Source organism: Mustela erminea, chromosome 15 (assembly GCF_009829155.1).
Source record: "Mustela erminea isolate mMusErm1 chromosome 15, mMusErm1.Pri, whole genome shotgun sequence".
Lineage (NCBI taxonomy): Eukaryota > Metazoa > Chordata > Mammalia > Carnivora > Mustelidae > Mustela > Mustela erminea.
This window is the reverse complement of record NC_045628.1, coordinates 4,385,063-4,401,709: the sequence shown is the minus strand read 5'-3', so window position 1 is coordinate 4,401,709 and position 16,647 is coordinate 4,385,063. Positions and strand designations below refer to the sequence as shown.

Below are 16,647 nucleotides of genomic sequence, written 5' to 3'. Positions count from 1 at the left end.
CAGTGACCTATTCCTAGGCTTCACCCCACATGTCCTTTCTGCAAGATAAGACACTCCTGACTAATTCTGCATCTTTCTTAAAATCCTTCCTGTCAGGTTATGACATTTTCATGATTTCGTTTCCCTTCCCTCCGCCTCTGATTCTCCATCTTCCTCTCTCTCTTGTGCGTTCATGCCCTGCCCCCATTCTCATTCTCCCTCATATTTTCACTCTCATTCCTTGTGCTTCTTCACTCTCTCCTTCCTTAGTCCTTTATTTGTCCAAACCCTTAGAAGTTGTTCTTCCTTAGGGTTCATCTGTGGCCTTCTCTCCATATGATTTGCTCTTGTTAAGTCATCTAATCTCTGTCCAAATGAATTTCCCCTTGATTAAAATTCCTCTGATATTTTTTCATCCAGAAAATAAAATTCAAAAGCCTTAGCATTGGGCCTTCACGATTGTGCACAAGCACCTCCCCAGAGGTATCTCCTACAGCAAGACTTTTTAACAGTTGTTAAATATATGTGAAAGTATGTGTGGGCTTATCATACTAAGCTTTTCATTCTTTGGTGTGTTGGTAATGCTCATAATAGAAGAAAAAGAGAAAATACATTAAAGTGACAAAGTGAACTTGATCTTTACCACTGCCCAGCTGTTTGACCTTGGAATAGTTAACATTCTGTCCTTGCTTTACTTCTCAATAAAAACTGTCATTAAAATTACCTCATAAAGAGGTGATGTAAAGATTAAATGAATTAGACAAGTTTCTGACTTCTAATAAGCTCCAAAGCTTATCAAACAGCTCGTGCTGAAGCCTGTTCTAGCGCTTAAATCCAAGAGTGATTCAAATCCTTTTCTGTGAGAGCTAATACGTTGTCAGATCACCCATTTACATCTCAGTTCAATTTTCTTTTCAAATAAACTAAGTCAGTGTTAGTTCAGTAAGAAAGAGGCTGATCATTTTTGATGGCAGTAGAGATGCAAAGAAATACTCCTGAACCTTGGGTTTCCCGTGGGACACCGGCCCTGGAAATGCCACTTTCAGATGCCAAAAGACTCGGCCAAGTGATAATAAGAAGGCACACGGAGAGGGAGGTAAGAAAGCCCAGGCAGGAAGACACAGTTTTGAGTAGAGCCCACTCTCCCTCCTGTGTGGGGTGAAGCAGCCGACCCACAGAATCCCTATGCATTTCCACAGAACTACTTGCTGCATTCACCCATCACATGCTATGTGCGGATACGCTCCTGTCACTGCTTAAATCAGTAACAGTTCTTGAACAGATATCAAACTTTCATTTTTGCAAGACTTTTTTTTTTTTTTAACTATCTGTGGTAGCTTATACAACATTTACTTTATAAATGGTTGAAGGGACTACCAAGAGGTGGCGGTGGGGGGAGGGGGGTCAACTATTACCTTTTAACACTTGAAACAGCCAAGAATTAAGTATTGCCATGTATTCCAATACAATACACACTATAAATCCGTAATCATTTGTTACAAAAAAAGCAAATGTTTCCAGTTTTAAAGAATCCAAGTAAATTCACAATTCATTAAAGAAATTCTATTTCTTTATATAAAATATTTATATATATTTATTATATAGTTATATATAAATATAAGTATTTATATATAAACATAATTTGGATTATAATAATACTTAATTTTTTCTTAAATAAAACTTAGATTTCACATTTCATAGCAACTTATCATCCAAGATGTTAAAAATAAAATATCATTCATATTATAAGTACTTCCAAACAGAACAATAAGATCTAGAAACTAATTCCTAAATTAAGCTTTGTTATAATTTGTGACTATATAGGATTTGCACCTTCAAAAAACTGTAGGTATGTCAAGCAGATATTATAGTAATATAGAAATAAGTTTTTTTAAATGGCTCATCATTACAATGAAAAAAATGAAAAAGAATTAGTGATTTCCTAGGATCGATAAAGTGAACAGATGAAGAATTGACCAGAATCGTGCAAAATATTATGAAAAGCGAAAAGGTCTTCTCTTAAAACCAAATATATACTCTTAAAAAAAAGTCTAAATTTTGGACATTTACATGGGCTAAAACTAGAGACAAAAATCATGAGACTGGAGCTCCTCTAATCAAGTAACTGGTCAGTCTCAGAGAGACAATCATTCAGTTTCTGCCCTCATGTCATCAACCCATTACTGAACACTGGCATAATGACTCAGTTCTGCCCAGCAGAAAGAACACGCACAGCCAGCGGACCCATCCTTAGTCATCGAAACTCTGGTCTTTCCTGCATCCACCTCCTGTTCCTGTTATCTCTGGTCATATCCCTTAACCCTTACAACCCGTTTGTTCGCTTTTCACCTATTTCCTCAGCCTAGTTACTATGTATTTGCTCTCCTGCCCTCTGGCTATGTCCTGTTTCCTCTACCACTTTTCAAAAATATCTGAATTCTATTCTCATCAGTTGAGTAAATGAGACTATTATATATTACAGAGGCACAAGAACTGGAAGGTCTTTGTACTTGAGCTGTCACTGACAACCAAAACAGAGGTTCTCAACCTTTGCCACACACAGGAGTCACCAGAGAAACTGGGCATCCCAAGCCCACAACACAAGCCAGACCAATGAAATCAGAATCTATTTCAGAGCTAGGGGCTTCTTCAAAGATCCCCCAGGATATTCCAGTGTGACTCCAAGGACCACTGATCTAGACTAAATATTTACTGATATTGAAGAAACGTCTTTGCAGTATAAGTCAATATAAAATAAATGACAAAAATATTTGGTGCTGAGTTAACGTGGTGTTGATATATGAGATGAAGATTAGGCAGGAAAGCAGGACTTGAAGTTAAAGCAACAGGTCAGATAATTCAAAGTAAAATATTCTCTCGTTTGAAATAGCTATCTGTAGATTTGTTTTTGCATATTCGATCTAGCAAGAAAAGATATCTTAACGTCTGATGACTTATATGTGGGGGAGCATGAGGCTAAAAGCATTGTTTGATCTCCTTTCCTTCATATTTCAATTCACCTTGCATACACAGATACCCTCTTCATCTAATTAAAGTGATTAAACCAACGTATAACAGCAATTATTGAAATTGGGTGGTTATGCCCTATATAGCTACTAATTTGACCCAGTTACAAGTTCAAAGTAAAAATATTCATTATTTAGTCTATAAAACAACAGACATCTAAAATTAAGATTTGGGGCGTTTCCTATAAAATATAACATAGATCATAAATTAGTAGTTACATATGGAGCAAAAATATAATAAAGAAAAGATCTGGGTCATAAAAATAATTATGATAGTGGCTTTGACCTTACAAATGGCCTTACTAATGGTTAAAGTGATCACCTGCATGGTTAGACTGTCTGATTCCGCAGTAACAAAGTGGAGAAATATAAAAGAGCGGTATTGGCAGATGTGTTCCACAGTTCTGGACGGTGTCATGCACATACAGTAGCACTTTATCAACAGCAAAATGGTATTTTAGTGGAAAGAATTATTAGATATTTGATTTTCTTTAAAAAAAAAAACTATTTTGAAAGAGTCTATAGTGCATGACACCAAAATAAATAAGAACCTAAGAAATGCCTTTTTGTTGGTCTGCACATTATGTAATCTAAATTCTGTGTTATCAGACTGGTTACTGTTTGTGAGTCGTTCCTGCAAACAATGCAGAAAGCTTCAGGTGTCACAGCTGTCCTATATGCCTAACACTGGCAGGGTTAGCTCTTGGTCAGTGATTGTTAAATAAAAATAAGCAAGAGAATCTATATTAATAGGAGATTATCAAAATTAAAAAACAAGAATGCATATGTTCGTGAGAGTGTAAAGATTAGAGTTTGTGCTGACAGAACTAAAATACAGATGATGTAATGATTTCTGTTAGAATCTAATCTCAAACCTGCTTTCACTGACCATCTGTCTTAAGGTATACTAAGTAAATAAAGTTAGCAGTAACAAAAGTTCACCTGTTCACACATATATTTATATTTCCTAAGTATCACAATCTTTTATAATGTACATTTTCAAGAATGCTTAGGAGCTAAAGATTGGCATATTTAACAGAAAATATTTTTGTAAAAAATCCAGCATGTTAATAATATCCATATATAATTTTGTATCTTAAATAGTGCATTTTTAATAATACTAACCAACTTGAAGTTTTTTACAGATCTGTCAGGTTGTTATTAAGTCTACATCAAAAACACTATTTTGAATAACAATGCAAACTACAGAGAATTACTGTCATAATTTTTGCTACCTGATTTATGTACTATAGCAGCTTGAATGCTGTAATATAAATGATACATGCAATGGTTTTTGTTCTTTATTTTTTCATAAATTACTTCCTAGATAAATATGCATATTTTCTTCAAAAAACTAAATCAGTTATTTCTCAGAATATTAGGAAATATTCTTGGATACAAATAACTTCTATTATATGTTACAATACAAAGGTTTGCTAAAGTAAATCTAAGCTATATTTGATCTCCAATTGCTTTGGACTCAAGACATTATGACTGTTTTCGCTCAATTTTAAGGTTTTGTTTTGCTTTGTTTTTCAGCATACTAGGCCAAGAAGCCTTTTTAAAAGGTTAAATAAAAATTAAATTTGGTCTATTTTAATTTTATACATATACCCAATGTGGCATTTTTCTTAATGGAGTGAAGAATATAAAACTGGAAGTTAATAATACATGCTCTAACTTTTAAAACTTAGAAACTACAGCATTAATCTTTTGATTATATATGGGTATAATAAAGTTAATCTATTTCTCCTAAAGTATGAATTCTAATAGTTTGTATAGCTAATATGATTAAAAATATTCTATCTATAATTCTACAAATAAATTTATAAGCTATCAAAATTGGATCTTTTTCATGCATATATTACCAATCCCAGAAATATAATGCATTTACTTTTAATGTAGCCTAAGACTTTGTGGCTACCTTAAAATTTGGAAAATTTTGCATGGAATGTATATTTTGAACAAGACCCCTGATTATAGTCCTCTTTTCATAATTATAAGTATGTTTGAAATCAGTTTGTTTAGAAAGAACTGAGACACATCCTTCAAATGTGTACAAGTAGCATGTTAAGCCATGTAACTTAGTTTGGTGTGGATGTGTTTGTGACTTTTGCATAATCATAAAGAAATTATATGTTAAACTAAGAAACTAAAGCTCTCAATTTGTGTATTACTAGCCCAAAAACATGGACACCTTAAATTTGAAAGTGTAATTTTTGAAAACAGTTATTGTGGAATAAATACGTCAAATTTACAAATCAACTGAAATCACACAACCAAGAAATAGCTACAAGACATCATGGGTAATAAATTCTGTGCCGTGGCAATGAAAAACTCAAATATGTGAATTTACTTTTCCATGTGAGGAAGAAATCTTTCTAAAAAGGAATTAATATTTTTTATGATATGTTTTGTGTATACAGTAATGATGACTCTTATACAGAAACACAATTCAGAAGTAGTTTGCAACATGACAAATTAGTTTAATCTATGCTATACTTCAATAATTTAAATATCAAGTGGAGATTTATTTCAGGCAAGAAGAAAATACACATATATATTTAAAATCTGGGGATTTGAACAAAGATATTTTGACATGTTTATTTGAAAATATTCTGCATTCTACTGACAATGTAAACTACCTTTTAAATACTGAACCTATGCAAGTTGGAATTACTAGAAATTTCTATATAACTTTGCATTCAAGGAAGCAAGCAAATTGATATTACTACAAGGTACCACTTTTAAACCTAACTATGCTAAAGCCCTTGAATCCTTTTTATTAGTAGTGGAATTAGTGTTCTTACCTTTACAATTCTGAAGCAACATATCTTGTCAAAATAAACAACTATGCAATAAATATGCCAGTCGTTCACCAACTTCTGCCATTAAGAATAACTTTGATTCCCACCATGAGTTATTGTGGTATGGTTAAGAAAAATAGGTAGAAAGTTAAGATCCCTTTATCTAGTGAAGTAGCATTTCAAATGAATGTTGTAAACTCAACATTACTATTAGCAAAGAAGATTGTTTCTATTCTTTTAAAGAATGTTGACAAAGCAAGTGTACTTTGACTCTAGCTTAGTTGTCAAAAGCACAATCAATCAACCCAAAGTAAAATACAGCCCTTGAACCATGCTCATTTTGAACAGGTATCTCTTAGCCCAGTTCTCTTGTCAAAGTATCACAAAAGCCTTTGATCCATACTGCCCTTGATTACACTTCTCCAGCACAAAGTAAGTGAGGCAGAAGACAGTTGTTCGGTTCCTGCATGGGGCTGGGGGAGTAGTGAGAAGAAAGGAAGAGAATGTGGTGTATATGATTTTGAAAAGCAATACTATTTTGTTGTGTTGTTTAAGAGTTACCCTTGGAATGAAACATAAAGGCTTATTGAGATTCTGTCATCATATCTTTCCTACTAAAAGGTCACTGCAGTAGATTCAACAGAGCTCTCAGGCAAATCTCATTTCAGCACCACGGACAGGGACATGCCTACTACCATAACCCCCATGATTACATGGACTATTTTTGGAGAAACTTGCATTCTCTTCTCCTTTGTCAATCAGCAAAGATTCTATACATTATTATATTCAACAGGAAGAGGCTGAATACAACATATATGATTGAGGAGTTAAGTATTTTTCATTCACAGCATTGAGTACTTGCCATTTGGCCATTCTGAAGAGCATCCTGAAAATTAAAGCTAATTACATAAGGTGTCTGGTATATGAGCTAACACTGATCATCGATCATCAGATACTCAATTAAAACTTGCTACTCATAGTAAGTCTCAAATCAATCATGATACAAATGTCTAAGAGAAAATGGGAAACTTTTGATGAATAAATATGCTTAGGTAGGCCTCCATACTTCACAAACAACCGGAAGTACCCCTGTAAAACAGGCAAAATGCTTTTTCGTTCTTCCTACATAAACAACTACAAACACCGTCCACTGTCCCTCTGATCAACCAACTTAAAGATGTCACTGTGAGAGAGATTATGTGTGCAGGTCCATAAGCCAAACCGTACATGCCTGTCACTGACTCTGGTTTTACCTGGGGTCATCAGGATGCAGTCTCACGTCTGTCTTCCTAGCAAGCTGCAGTCAAATCCCATTAAAAAAGGGGGAGGGTCAGAGTTCGTACCAACTGCATAGCCATAAGAGATAGTTAAAGCATCAGTTTCGTGGTCTCAGAGCACCGGGGTCTTCACTGTGCTTCCAGGGATTCCCAGAAGAAGGCACCAGTCCACAAGCAATCCTGGAACTGTTCCCAACTCAAGCAGCAAGTCAGGCCCTCATCACAAAAGCAACAACTGAAGTAACAAAACCAGCATTTAAAAAGGAAATAAATAAAAAGACTATTTTAAAACTCCAGAAGACATCTCAGCCAAACACACACAAGACAGAAAAGCTCAAGAAGTGGGGGAGGGTGGGAATCCCCTGTTCCTACCTTACAGTCCTCAGGACACGATTTCACCGAGTACTCCTCCGACTGTAAGTATTTATGGAGCACACTCTCAAACTCTTCGTATTTCTCCTGAGCGTGGTGGTCGTAGTCTTGGTAAGCCTCGACGCACTGCCTGCAAGTGGTCATCTCGCCGCCCTCCTCGAGCACCACATCCAGACTACAGTTCAAAGTGTTGGGACTGGACAACCCCGAGAACAACTCCCAAAGTGTGTAGGAATTACAAAACGAAAGGTAAAAATCCGACAAGTTCCAGAGCGGAGTTGGATGCGTCCCCCTCACCTGCTGCTCCTCCCCCGAGGCCGCCACCCCCCGACTCCAGTTCCTGGCGCACACGGCGTCCGCACTCTCCACCGTGAAGCACTGGCCCGAGGAGGCGCCTTGGGGGTAACACGTCTCCAGGCGCCACACGGGTTTGGCAGAGTTTCCTAGAAAAAGAGCCTTGCTCCGGTTGTTTTTGCCTCGGTTGCCCTTGCCGCCGCCGCCGTCTCCCGGGGAGGGGGGCAGGGTGGGGGACGAGGAGGCGGAGAGGAGTCTGTGTGCCTGGGCGGCGGGCGAGGGCTCCCCCATGCTCGCCAGGAGCGCGGGCCAGGAGGGCTCCTGCTGCCGCTGCCGCTGCTGCTGCTGCCGCCGCTGCTGCTGCTGCCGCTGCTGCTGCTGCTGCTGCTCCTTGTCCCGGGTCCGGGTCAGCTTGGCCTCGGCGCAGAACCACAAGTGATCAGAGAGCAGGACTGTGAAAAACAAGAGAGATGCCAGAGACAGTCGCCATTTCTGAGCCCTCTCTGAATCGATGAACGGTTTCTCGTTCTCCCGGGGTGCTGCCAACCAGATTTTTAAGCCGTCGTCATACTGCCGACACATCCAAGCACCCCTGGTCATATTTTGGGAACGCACAGCCCTGGCCGACTCCACCGTGAGGGCTCCTGTGCCGGTGTCACCACAATATGCATTGACTTAAAGGGTTTAATTTCCTTATCCCCTCCTCCCGGTTCTCTCTCTCTCTCTCTCTCTCTCCCTCTCTCCCTCTCTCCCTCTGTTCTCTCTCTTTTGACTACATAAATATTACCAGGCTTTGGAGGAAGATCTGACTTGCTCCCGACCTAATCATAAGCCGACCCCATCCTCTGTAGAGTGGAAAACAATAATGGAGAGAGAGAGAGAGGGAGAGAGAGAGAGAGGCAGTCGGAGGAGGCTGGGGCTGGTGGCCGGTGGTGAGCTGAGTGCAGGAGGTGATGGTGGTGGAGGTGGCGGGGTGGCTGGCGCTGCTCCTCTCACCCAGGCATTGTCACAGCGCGGGTCCCCATGGCCCAGCTGCGGACAGCCCGCTCTCCCCTGCCAGGGGCATGCCGCGTCTCCGCTGCCCACTGACGGCGACCAGAGCGCCTCCCCAGCTCCTCTCCTCCTCCTCCTCCTCCTCTTCCTCCTCCTTCCTCTCCTTCTCCTTTCTCTCCTCCTCCGCCTGCTCCTACTTCTCGCTCGCTCTCCCCGAGTCCGGAGCCTGGGCAGCCGCCGCCGGCAGGGCTCTCCCTCCCCCCCACCCCCCACCCCGCGCTCTAACTGCTGCCGCCGCCGCCGCCGCCGCTGCAGGTCTGCCCGCGGGCGCCGCCGCCGCCGCCGGGCTCCGACTGCTGACGCCGCCTCCCCCGGACCTCGGGGCCGAATCGCCTGGGCTGGGCCTCCCGAGAGCCACAGTCATCTTCAGTCCCCGGCTAAGTTGCCGCCATCTTCGTCCTGGAGAAACACTTTTTTGGGGGGGAGCACTGGCTTTTGCGTCATCTCCTCCCGCGCCGAGATCTCTCCATCCTGGCGCATTGGCACCGGGCTGGGCCCGGGCGCAGCAGGAGAGCGAGGACGCACGGGGGCCGGCGGGGTGGGGGCCAGCTGTGCCCGCGGGCCCCGCCTGGGCTTCTGGGCTCCGGGCGCCCTCCCCACCTTTCGGTTTTTCTTTCCTGTTACCACTGATAAAAGTCAGAATGCGGACCCCAGGGCTGAAGATGCTGGCTAATTTCTACAGCATCTCCGGCTCCCTCTCTGCCTCCGGAAAAAGTCCGAGCTGCAGACGGGCGGTTAGAGGTTTCTGCTGGGGCGAGGGTCTGGGCATTGCCTACTTAACTACGAATGGTCGACTTCAGGTGAAAGGATGGGGGACGGAGAGTAAACGAGAATTGGCCAGAGAAGGGAAGAGGTGACATCTGGTCTCAGCATGTGCCTAGGGATCCCTAGGCAACTAGGGATCGCCAGCGACCCGTGTGTTAAATTATTGTCAAGTGATTTTAGTGTTTGGAAAGGATGGCATGTGTGTCTGTGCGCATCTATAGTTGTACCTGTATATGTTACAGCGACATATTTCACATTACAAAGTAAAAGATGAGACGCAACCTCACAGAGTGGGGGGGGGGGGGACCTAAGAAGACCTAGGCTATGGGGGGGTCACCGTCTTGCCCTCTGCTCTGGGCTCTACGTCTTGACCTCGAACGTTTCTTCCTCCCATCTGGAGCATCCCAAACTCCCATGACCCCCACCCCTCCGTGGGCCTACGCCCCAGCCCCCACTGAGCTGGGCTCTGCTACCGCTAGGACTTCCCGCAGCAGCGGGCTAGCGGGCTACCGCGCTGCCCGGGGGGCAGCCGCTGCAGTCCGAGCCTCTGGTGCCCCTTAGCGTTGGCTCTCGGAGTTCCGAGAATGGAAAGCAACAGACGCGCCGGGAAAACATGGGGTCCCCTCCATTCGGACTCGTGCCGGTCGACGCTGTGAGCAAAGGTCCCATTTTCCCTGAGGACCCTGCCCAGTCCGCCGCTCCCTCCACCCGAGCGGCAGGAGCTGGAGGCTGCGCCGAGGCCAGCTCCCCGGTGCGCGCTCCCGGAGCGCAGCCCTGTCTCCAGCTCTCTCTAGCTGTCTCGTAGGGTAGCGGTTGGCTCCACCCGGCCACTCACTGTGTCAGCCTCCCACCTCTGCTTTCTAATGACCCAAATACTCGTCCGGTGCACATTCACATGGGCAATACTAGGGTGCCACCGTTCTAATTAAATACAGTGGGGAACCAAGAGGATGGATCATCAGCCAGTATCCCCTTTCTTTCAGAGACGCTGTGAGTGCTGGGACACGGGAGAACCGGGTATCTTTTAAAATGGCAAGAAGGAAAACATAATGGGCAGGATTCAATCAGTCAGCCCTTTCTGCAGCATAATACATGTTTACCAGATTTTACTCACGTAAGTCCTAAGTTCCTAAAAACTATATGCACTGACCATCAAAGCTTGGTGCAGTTTGAGAGCTGGCTGATCTTTATGTGTCCTGTAATGTTTTTAAAAGACCATTCCTGTGGGTGTATCATTCTGACACCTTGGATTTCCACATGCTAATCTTTTTTAATTACATACGATATCTGAAACCAATTGATACATGTTTTATGGCAAGTTTATCCTTACCTCAAAGCATCTTTAAAGAAGCAAAAAATGAGGTTTTTATTGAAGATTAAGCATGAAATAAAACTTTTTTTCTGAGCTTTGTATCTGAACCCAGCTTAAGCTTTGGAGATAGTCTTTTAATTCTTCTCACTTTTGATAGCTTAAATTTCTCGGCATTGAATAAGATACTATTATCTCAACCAGTGATGTAGATAAAGAGATCCATGGAACAATCCCTTAAAATTTTAGAGAGCATTATTCTACCCTCTTAGCATGATTGCTCTTTTCTTAAACGTAAAATTCCAACCTTCTTAAACCAAATCAGATTTAAATACAACATAAAGTCTGCTTTTGGACATGAGTTTGGGGTCTGGCATTATCTATTGTATAAATAAATGTGGAAGATAAGATCAGAAGTCTTCATTTCTGTTATTCCATAAAAGATTTTGCAGAACATGAAAGTAAACATTTCATATTCTAAATCCTGAGATGATCCCCTCTCTTTTTTGTTTTGAACCGGTTGGACTTTGTGACAAAATATAGATGAAATGCAATAATCCAAGGCCTTTCTTTTTATAAAGTCAAAGCCAGGATTTTTTGAAAACTTTGAATAATGTTAAAAGGAATTCTTCTTGATTATCTCTGTTATCTATCTATCTTTATCTCTATCTCTACATTTAGTAGTTTAAAGCCTGGGTGACGGGATTTAATTTCACTGCTTTCTCATATCTACCCTTTCATTTTTCTTCACTTTGTTTCTTCCTAATTTGACAGTTTTATATTTCTCTTGATCTCTCCTGTGCAAGATAGAAAGCTCAAAAAATGCTTGGCTAGGGAAGCGCACAGAGTCCCTTAGCGAAAAACCTCACAAAGAAAGCTCAGAGGCAGACCAGACTGAGTTTCAAAACAGAAATATGCTATGAGGGCAACTGGCTTTTTCACATGAAAATGGAAAACCCATCAGTCCTTCTGGTACCCGGAAAGGAAAAAAAGGTGGGCAAAGTAGCTGTCTTAAGGGATCCAAAGCTGAAATTCCTGACCTCCAGCTATGCAGCACCCCACCACAGCCAACCCAGTGTCCTATGCACCCCAAATGCCTCTAATCTTGCCATTTTCAACTTAGGTCACACATACTCTTGTCCACAGTAATTCAAAGCACCTTGGTTGAATATGAAAAGAAAGACCTTACATTCCTCTTCCAGGAAAAAAAAAGGGGGGGGGCAAAATTTGTGCTGAAATGAACTATCTTATTTGTTCTTAAAAATACATATTGTCTTTCTTCTCTCAAATCCAGTATACTATAATTTTTTTACTCTCTCCCTTCCTCAACCCAACCAGTCCTTGTTTATTTTCAGCTTCAAATTTCACATACAAGCTTGGAGCTGGGATCTGGTGAGCGTTCCTGCTATCAAGAGACAGACTCATAAAAACCCCAAGGGAGGTATTTTAAAGCTAAGGACCAACAGAGCTACTGAGATCAAATTATTTACAATTACGCCACACAGTGTGTCTCAGCATCACTTCTACGGATATGCAGGGTCAGACCATTCTTGGGGGAGGGGTGGGCTGTCCTGTATTTTGTATAAGGTGCAGCAGGTTCCATAGCCTCTACTCACGAAACACCACCAGCACAGCACGCCCACCTCTCCCCAGTTCTGGCACCTAAAAATGTCTGCAAGCATTGCCAAATGCCTGGGAGCAAAATCGCCCCTGCTGAGAATCGCTGCTCTAGGAATGTACCAAAGTCATAGTCACTTAACTCATGTCTGTATGGGAGAAGCTCTGGTGTCAGAGATATAGCTATAATGTTTTCTTTATATTCAAGGAATTTACAGTCTCAAAATTCCTCACCTGGAATCATCACCTCATCATACACCTCATTACAGAATTATTTTCAACTATCTAGACAATCTCTCAACCTCTCTGCCCAATACAAAGTTAAGGAGGTAATTGACAAATATCAGTTAAGTCTGATTAATGTCAGAATTTTTTTCATAATTCAGATAAAAATATTATTTATTAACCATATTATTTATTAATCAGGCAACTGTTCTTTATATATGGACTCTCTGCCACAGTATTTAAAAAATTAAACTTAATATATGTGTGTTCATATATATTGTTATGCAGCTACTATATGCACATTATAGACAATTATAACAAGCAATTTTAGAAATCATAAGTAATCTCATCACCCATATACAGTCACTATTTCCATTTTGTAGTATTTGAAATTTATTTTATATCATAAATCCCATTTTAGGATATTTACTAAACCAGATTTTTGAGGATCAGAGTAAAAAATACCGTAGCATACATATCCACATTTATTAGATAATAATGCAAATTTCCTTTCAGTATTGCATTGTTAATTTTAATCAGAGACACATGAATTCTAATGGTGTCAGAATATTATCCTCTCTCTCTTTTCTCTAAGTATGTGATTGAATCAGAAAGAGGACTAGGAATGAGGAAATCAAAAAAATGAGCAATATATAAAATTAAAGGTCCATTACTCCCAAACAAAGGGAAGCAGAGAAACCAGGCACTGTTGTTTGTATCTTGTTGTTATTCACAGCTAGTCAAATTATGCCTCACAAAGTATTTCAATGATGCTTAGTAGAAGTCTGATATACTGCACTCAAACAACAGAGAGTATGGAGCCTGCTCTTTTATCTAATTTTCTTTTATAACTGGGACAGTAATTCTTTCTATAATAGACTATAGGCAATTCTTTTTTTTAAGTAATCTGGACCTTGCCTTCCTGTAATAGTTCCCATGAATTAAGATGTTTTAAAGTAAGACAGCTTCAAGGGTGCATGACCTCTGAAAGTCAAACCTTCACAACCAATCCCACCTCTGCTTGCTGTACGTTGGCTCTCTATAGGGAGACCGAGATGAAAGACCGTGTCTGACCTCATGAGGCTTAGTCAGAGAGTAGAGGAAATGACCAGTCCAGCAACCACAATACAATGGGGAACGCTTAAGGATTACCAGTTTGAGAGACTGGAGAGGAGGGGTGAACTCGCATCTGATTTTGAGAGGAATCAGGATCGGAAGGTATCCTGGGCATTGAATGGCATTAGGAAGTATTCTTGAAGAAGACCTCCAATGTTCAAGAACTCTGGTGCTTGAAGGAGCCTGAGGGGAGAATTTATGGGTGAGTGGGCTGTGCTAGAGTGTGGGAGCATGTAGGGAAGTGCAGGAAGAGATTAGAGAGAAGGCATGGAGCTCCATCACAAATGATAATGCATAATAAGCAAAGGAAACTGGCTTTTCTGAATGTGGTAGGGATTCATTAAGGAAATGTATATAATGGTTTGAAAGTTCGTTTTCATTAACATCACTATTCACTAAAATCAAAATGAGAAATATGTTCAGAGAAGGTGTTAACCAGATTAGTAAATGTTGATTCTTGTTAGCTTATCAGCTCAAATGTAGCATAGTAAAAAGGAAGAGCAAATAGCTTGGCTGGAATGTAGGTTTCATTTATCAGAAAAAGCAGGCTGTGGAGTCTAGAAACTCCTACGTGGGTTTCACCTAGGAGTGTGACTAATGGTACAGAGTAGTTTAATAGCACAGGCACATTTTAGAAGGTTGTTGAACAGCACACAGTTGCAAATGCATTATATTGAGGGATCTGGCAACTGGACGTGCTTTTTACAAGATAACATTGCAGAAACGATCTACACATATACCATAGCAACTTTTGCTCTGCTCATGGTATCATCTACATTTCTGTCTTTCAAAGAGCTCAAAGTTGTTACAATATTTGATTAGACTTATTTTCATGGGAAGCTATACTTTTTTTTTTGTTTTTTTGTTTTTTTGTTTTTTTATTTTTTTGTGTGTTTATTTATTTTTTTTTAATTAAATTTATTTTCAGCATAACAGTATTCATTATTTTTTCACCACACCCAGTGTTCCATGCAATCCGTGCCCTCTATAATACCCACCACCTGGTACCCCAACCTCCCACCCCCCCGCCACTTCAAACCCCTCAGATTGTTTTTCAGAGTCCATAGTCTCTCATGATTCACCTCCCCTTCCAATTTACCCCAACTCCCTTCTCCTCTCTAACACCCCTTGTCCTCCATGATATTTGTTATGCTCCACAAATAAGTGAAACCATATGATCATTGACTCCCTCTGCTTGACTTATTTCACTCAGCATAATCTCTTCCAGTCCCATCCATGTTGCTACAAAAGTTTGGTAGAACCAAGATGCCCTTCAAGGGACAAATGGATACTTTTATTCTTATTTAAATGGCTAATGTTTTTATACATTGTAAGGGAGACAGTTTTCGAACTCTGTTCCTGTATTATAAAATATATAAAATAATATATATAAATAATAATATATTAATGTTGCCTTCAAACATTTGTCCCAATTCCTTAGAGTTAACATCTGCCAAATAATTTCACCATGGAAAGTGAAATCTAACATCTTCTTTTCTAGTGAGAACCGAATATTTCCACTCCAAAAATCAAACATATTATCAACCTGAGATGTTTTCTTTCTTTCATTACAAATGTCTTCTAGATGTGCAAAAATAGGCACATCCTCTGATTTTATTACACACTATTTATGTGCCATATATCAGTGCAAATAAGATCCTTAAGAATCTATTAGTCTAGAAAGGAATGTTGTGCTTTTGAAATTCATAGATAATGGGAAAATTCTTGACCAGCATATCTCTATTTTTAAAAGCAAATTAAACTCAAAAAACTAATAAAGAGTAGCCCATTTATTTATAAAGAAAATAAGATTAAACCTTCAGCTTTTAGGCCTACTATAGTTTACTAATATAACCTCTCCTTAAAGAAAAAGGCAGGTTCTGGCCCCATCAGGTGCCTGAGGACTTTGGTTAATTACCAACAATGGTAAACGGGCCAGAGTCTCTTGAGAACCTCAGATAACTTTGACTCGATTAGGTTGACTGGACAAAACTAGAACTTGCTCTCTGTCTGTATACTTCCAGCGTGTCGTTACCACCAAATGCCGGTGGGCACAGCATCAAGTGAGGGCTTAGTAAACCTGGGCCCCTCTCCAGAGACCTGCTTCAGTAGGACTAAGATGAGGTCCAGGGAAACTGCATTTTTAAAAGGGTCCCTTTTGGTAAACTGGCACAACTACTGAACCCTTCCGTCCAAGGTGAAGACCCCGCTGGATAGAATGGCCAGTGTTGGTCAAGTTAGAATACATACTCTAAACCAATATCAAGATTCATTTGTGGAAGCATGTCGTGTTAAGTAATATTTGCAATTCAGAATTAGCACATAGAATGCAAATACAGCACATCACACATAACACTAAAAATCTGTAACATCATCATCATCGTAGAAATTGGGTTTCCCCCCAATTCCTTGCTGAGTACGTGTGTAAACACACACACGGTTTTGCAAATAAAAAAGAGACAAAGATAAAATATTTCTTTCAAGATTCACAGTGCAAGGTCCATATGGAGAAATGAACAGAAGTTACTGTGAAATACGAGATTTGAACAGTAGGAAAAATCAGCCTGTCTAAATAAGAAAGATAATCATTATAAAGATGGAAATGCTCTCCAAGTTAATTTACAACCACCTGAAAACAAAGTGAGATTATTTCTCCTGAAGAAATTATCCCTCAGAAAAGTAAAAGAAGGAGCTGTCTTATATTTGAATCCTTACAAAAATCCCTCATATTATGGAGGTCAGTTTTCTCCTAAAATATTATCCACTAATGTTGGTTTTAGATGCTTATAAAGGTTTTTCAACGATGC

At 40.3% G+C, this 16,647-nt stretch overlaps 1 protein-coding gene across 3 annotated transcripts in view; it reads right to left on the bottom strand.

Moving 5' to 3' along the window:
* FAM155A (family with sequence similarity 155 member A) overlaps positions 1 to 9,711 on the bottom strand; it is a 609,623-nt gene extending 599,912 nt beyond the window's left edge. For 2 of the 3 annotated variants that reach the window (XM_032314870.1, XM_032314871.1), the window contains exon 1: positions 7,462 to 9,704. In XM_032314870.1, coding sequence (XP_032170761.1) covers positions 7,462 to 8,355 — 894 coding nt within the window. In that variant the 5' untranslated portion in view covers positions 8,356 to 9,704. Of the gene's footprint in view, positions 1 to 7,461 lie in introns of all 3 variants that reach the window. The other variant, XM_032314869.1, reaches the window with a different exon arrangement.
* Positions 9,712 to 16,647: the final 6,936 nt, after the last annotated feature.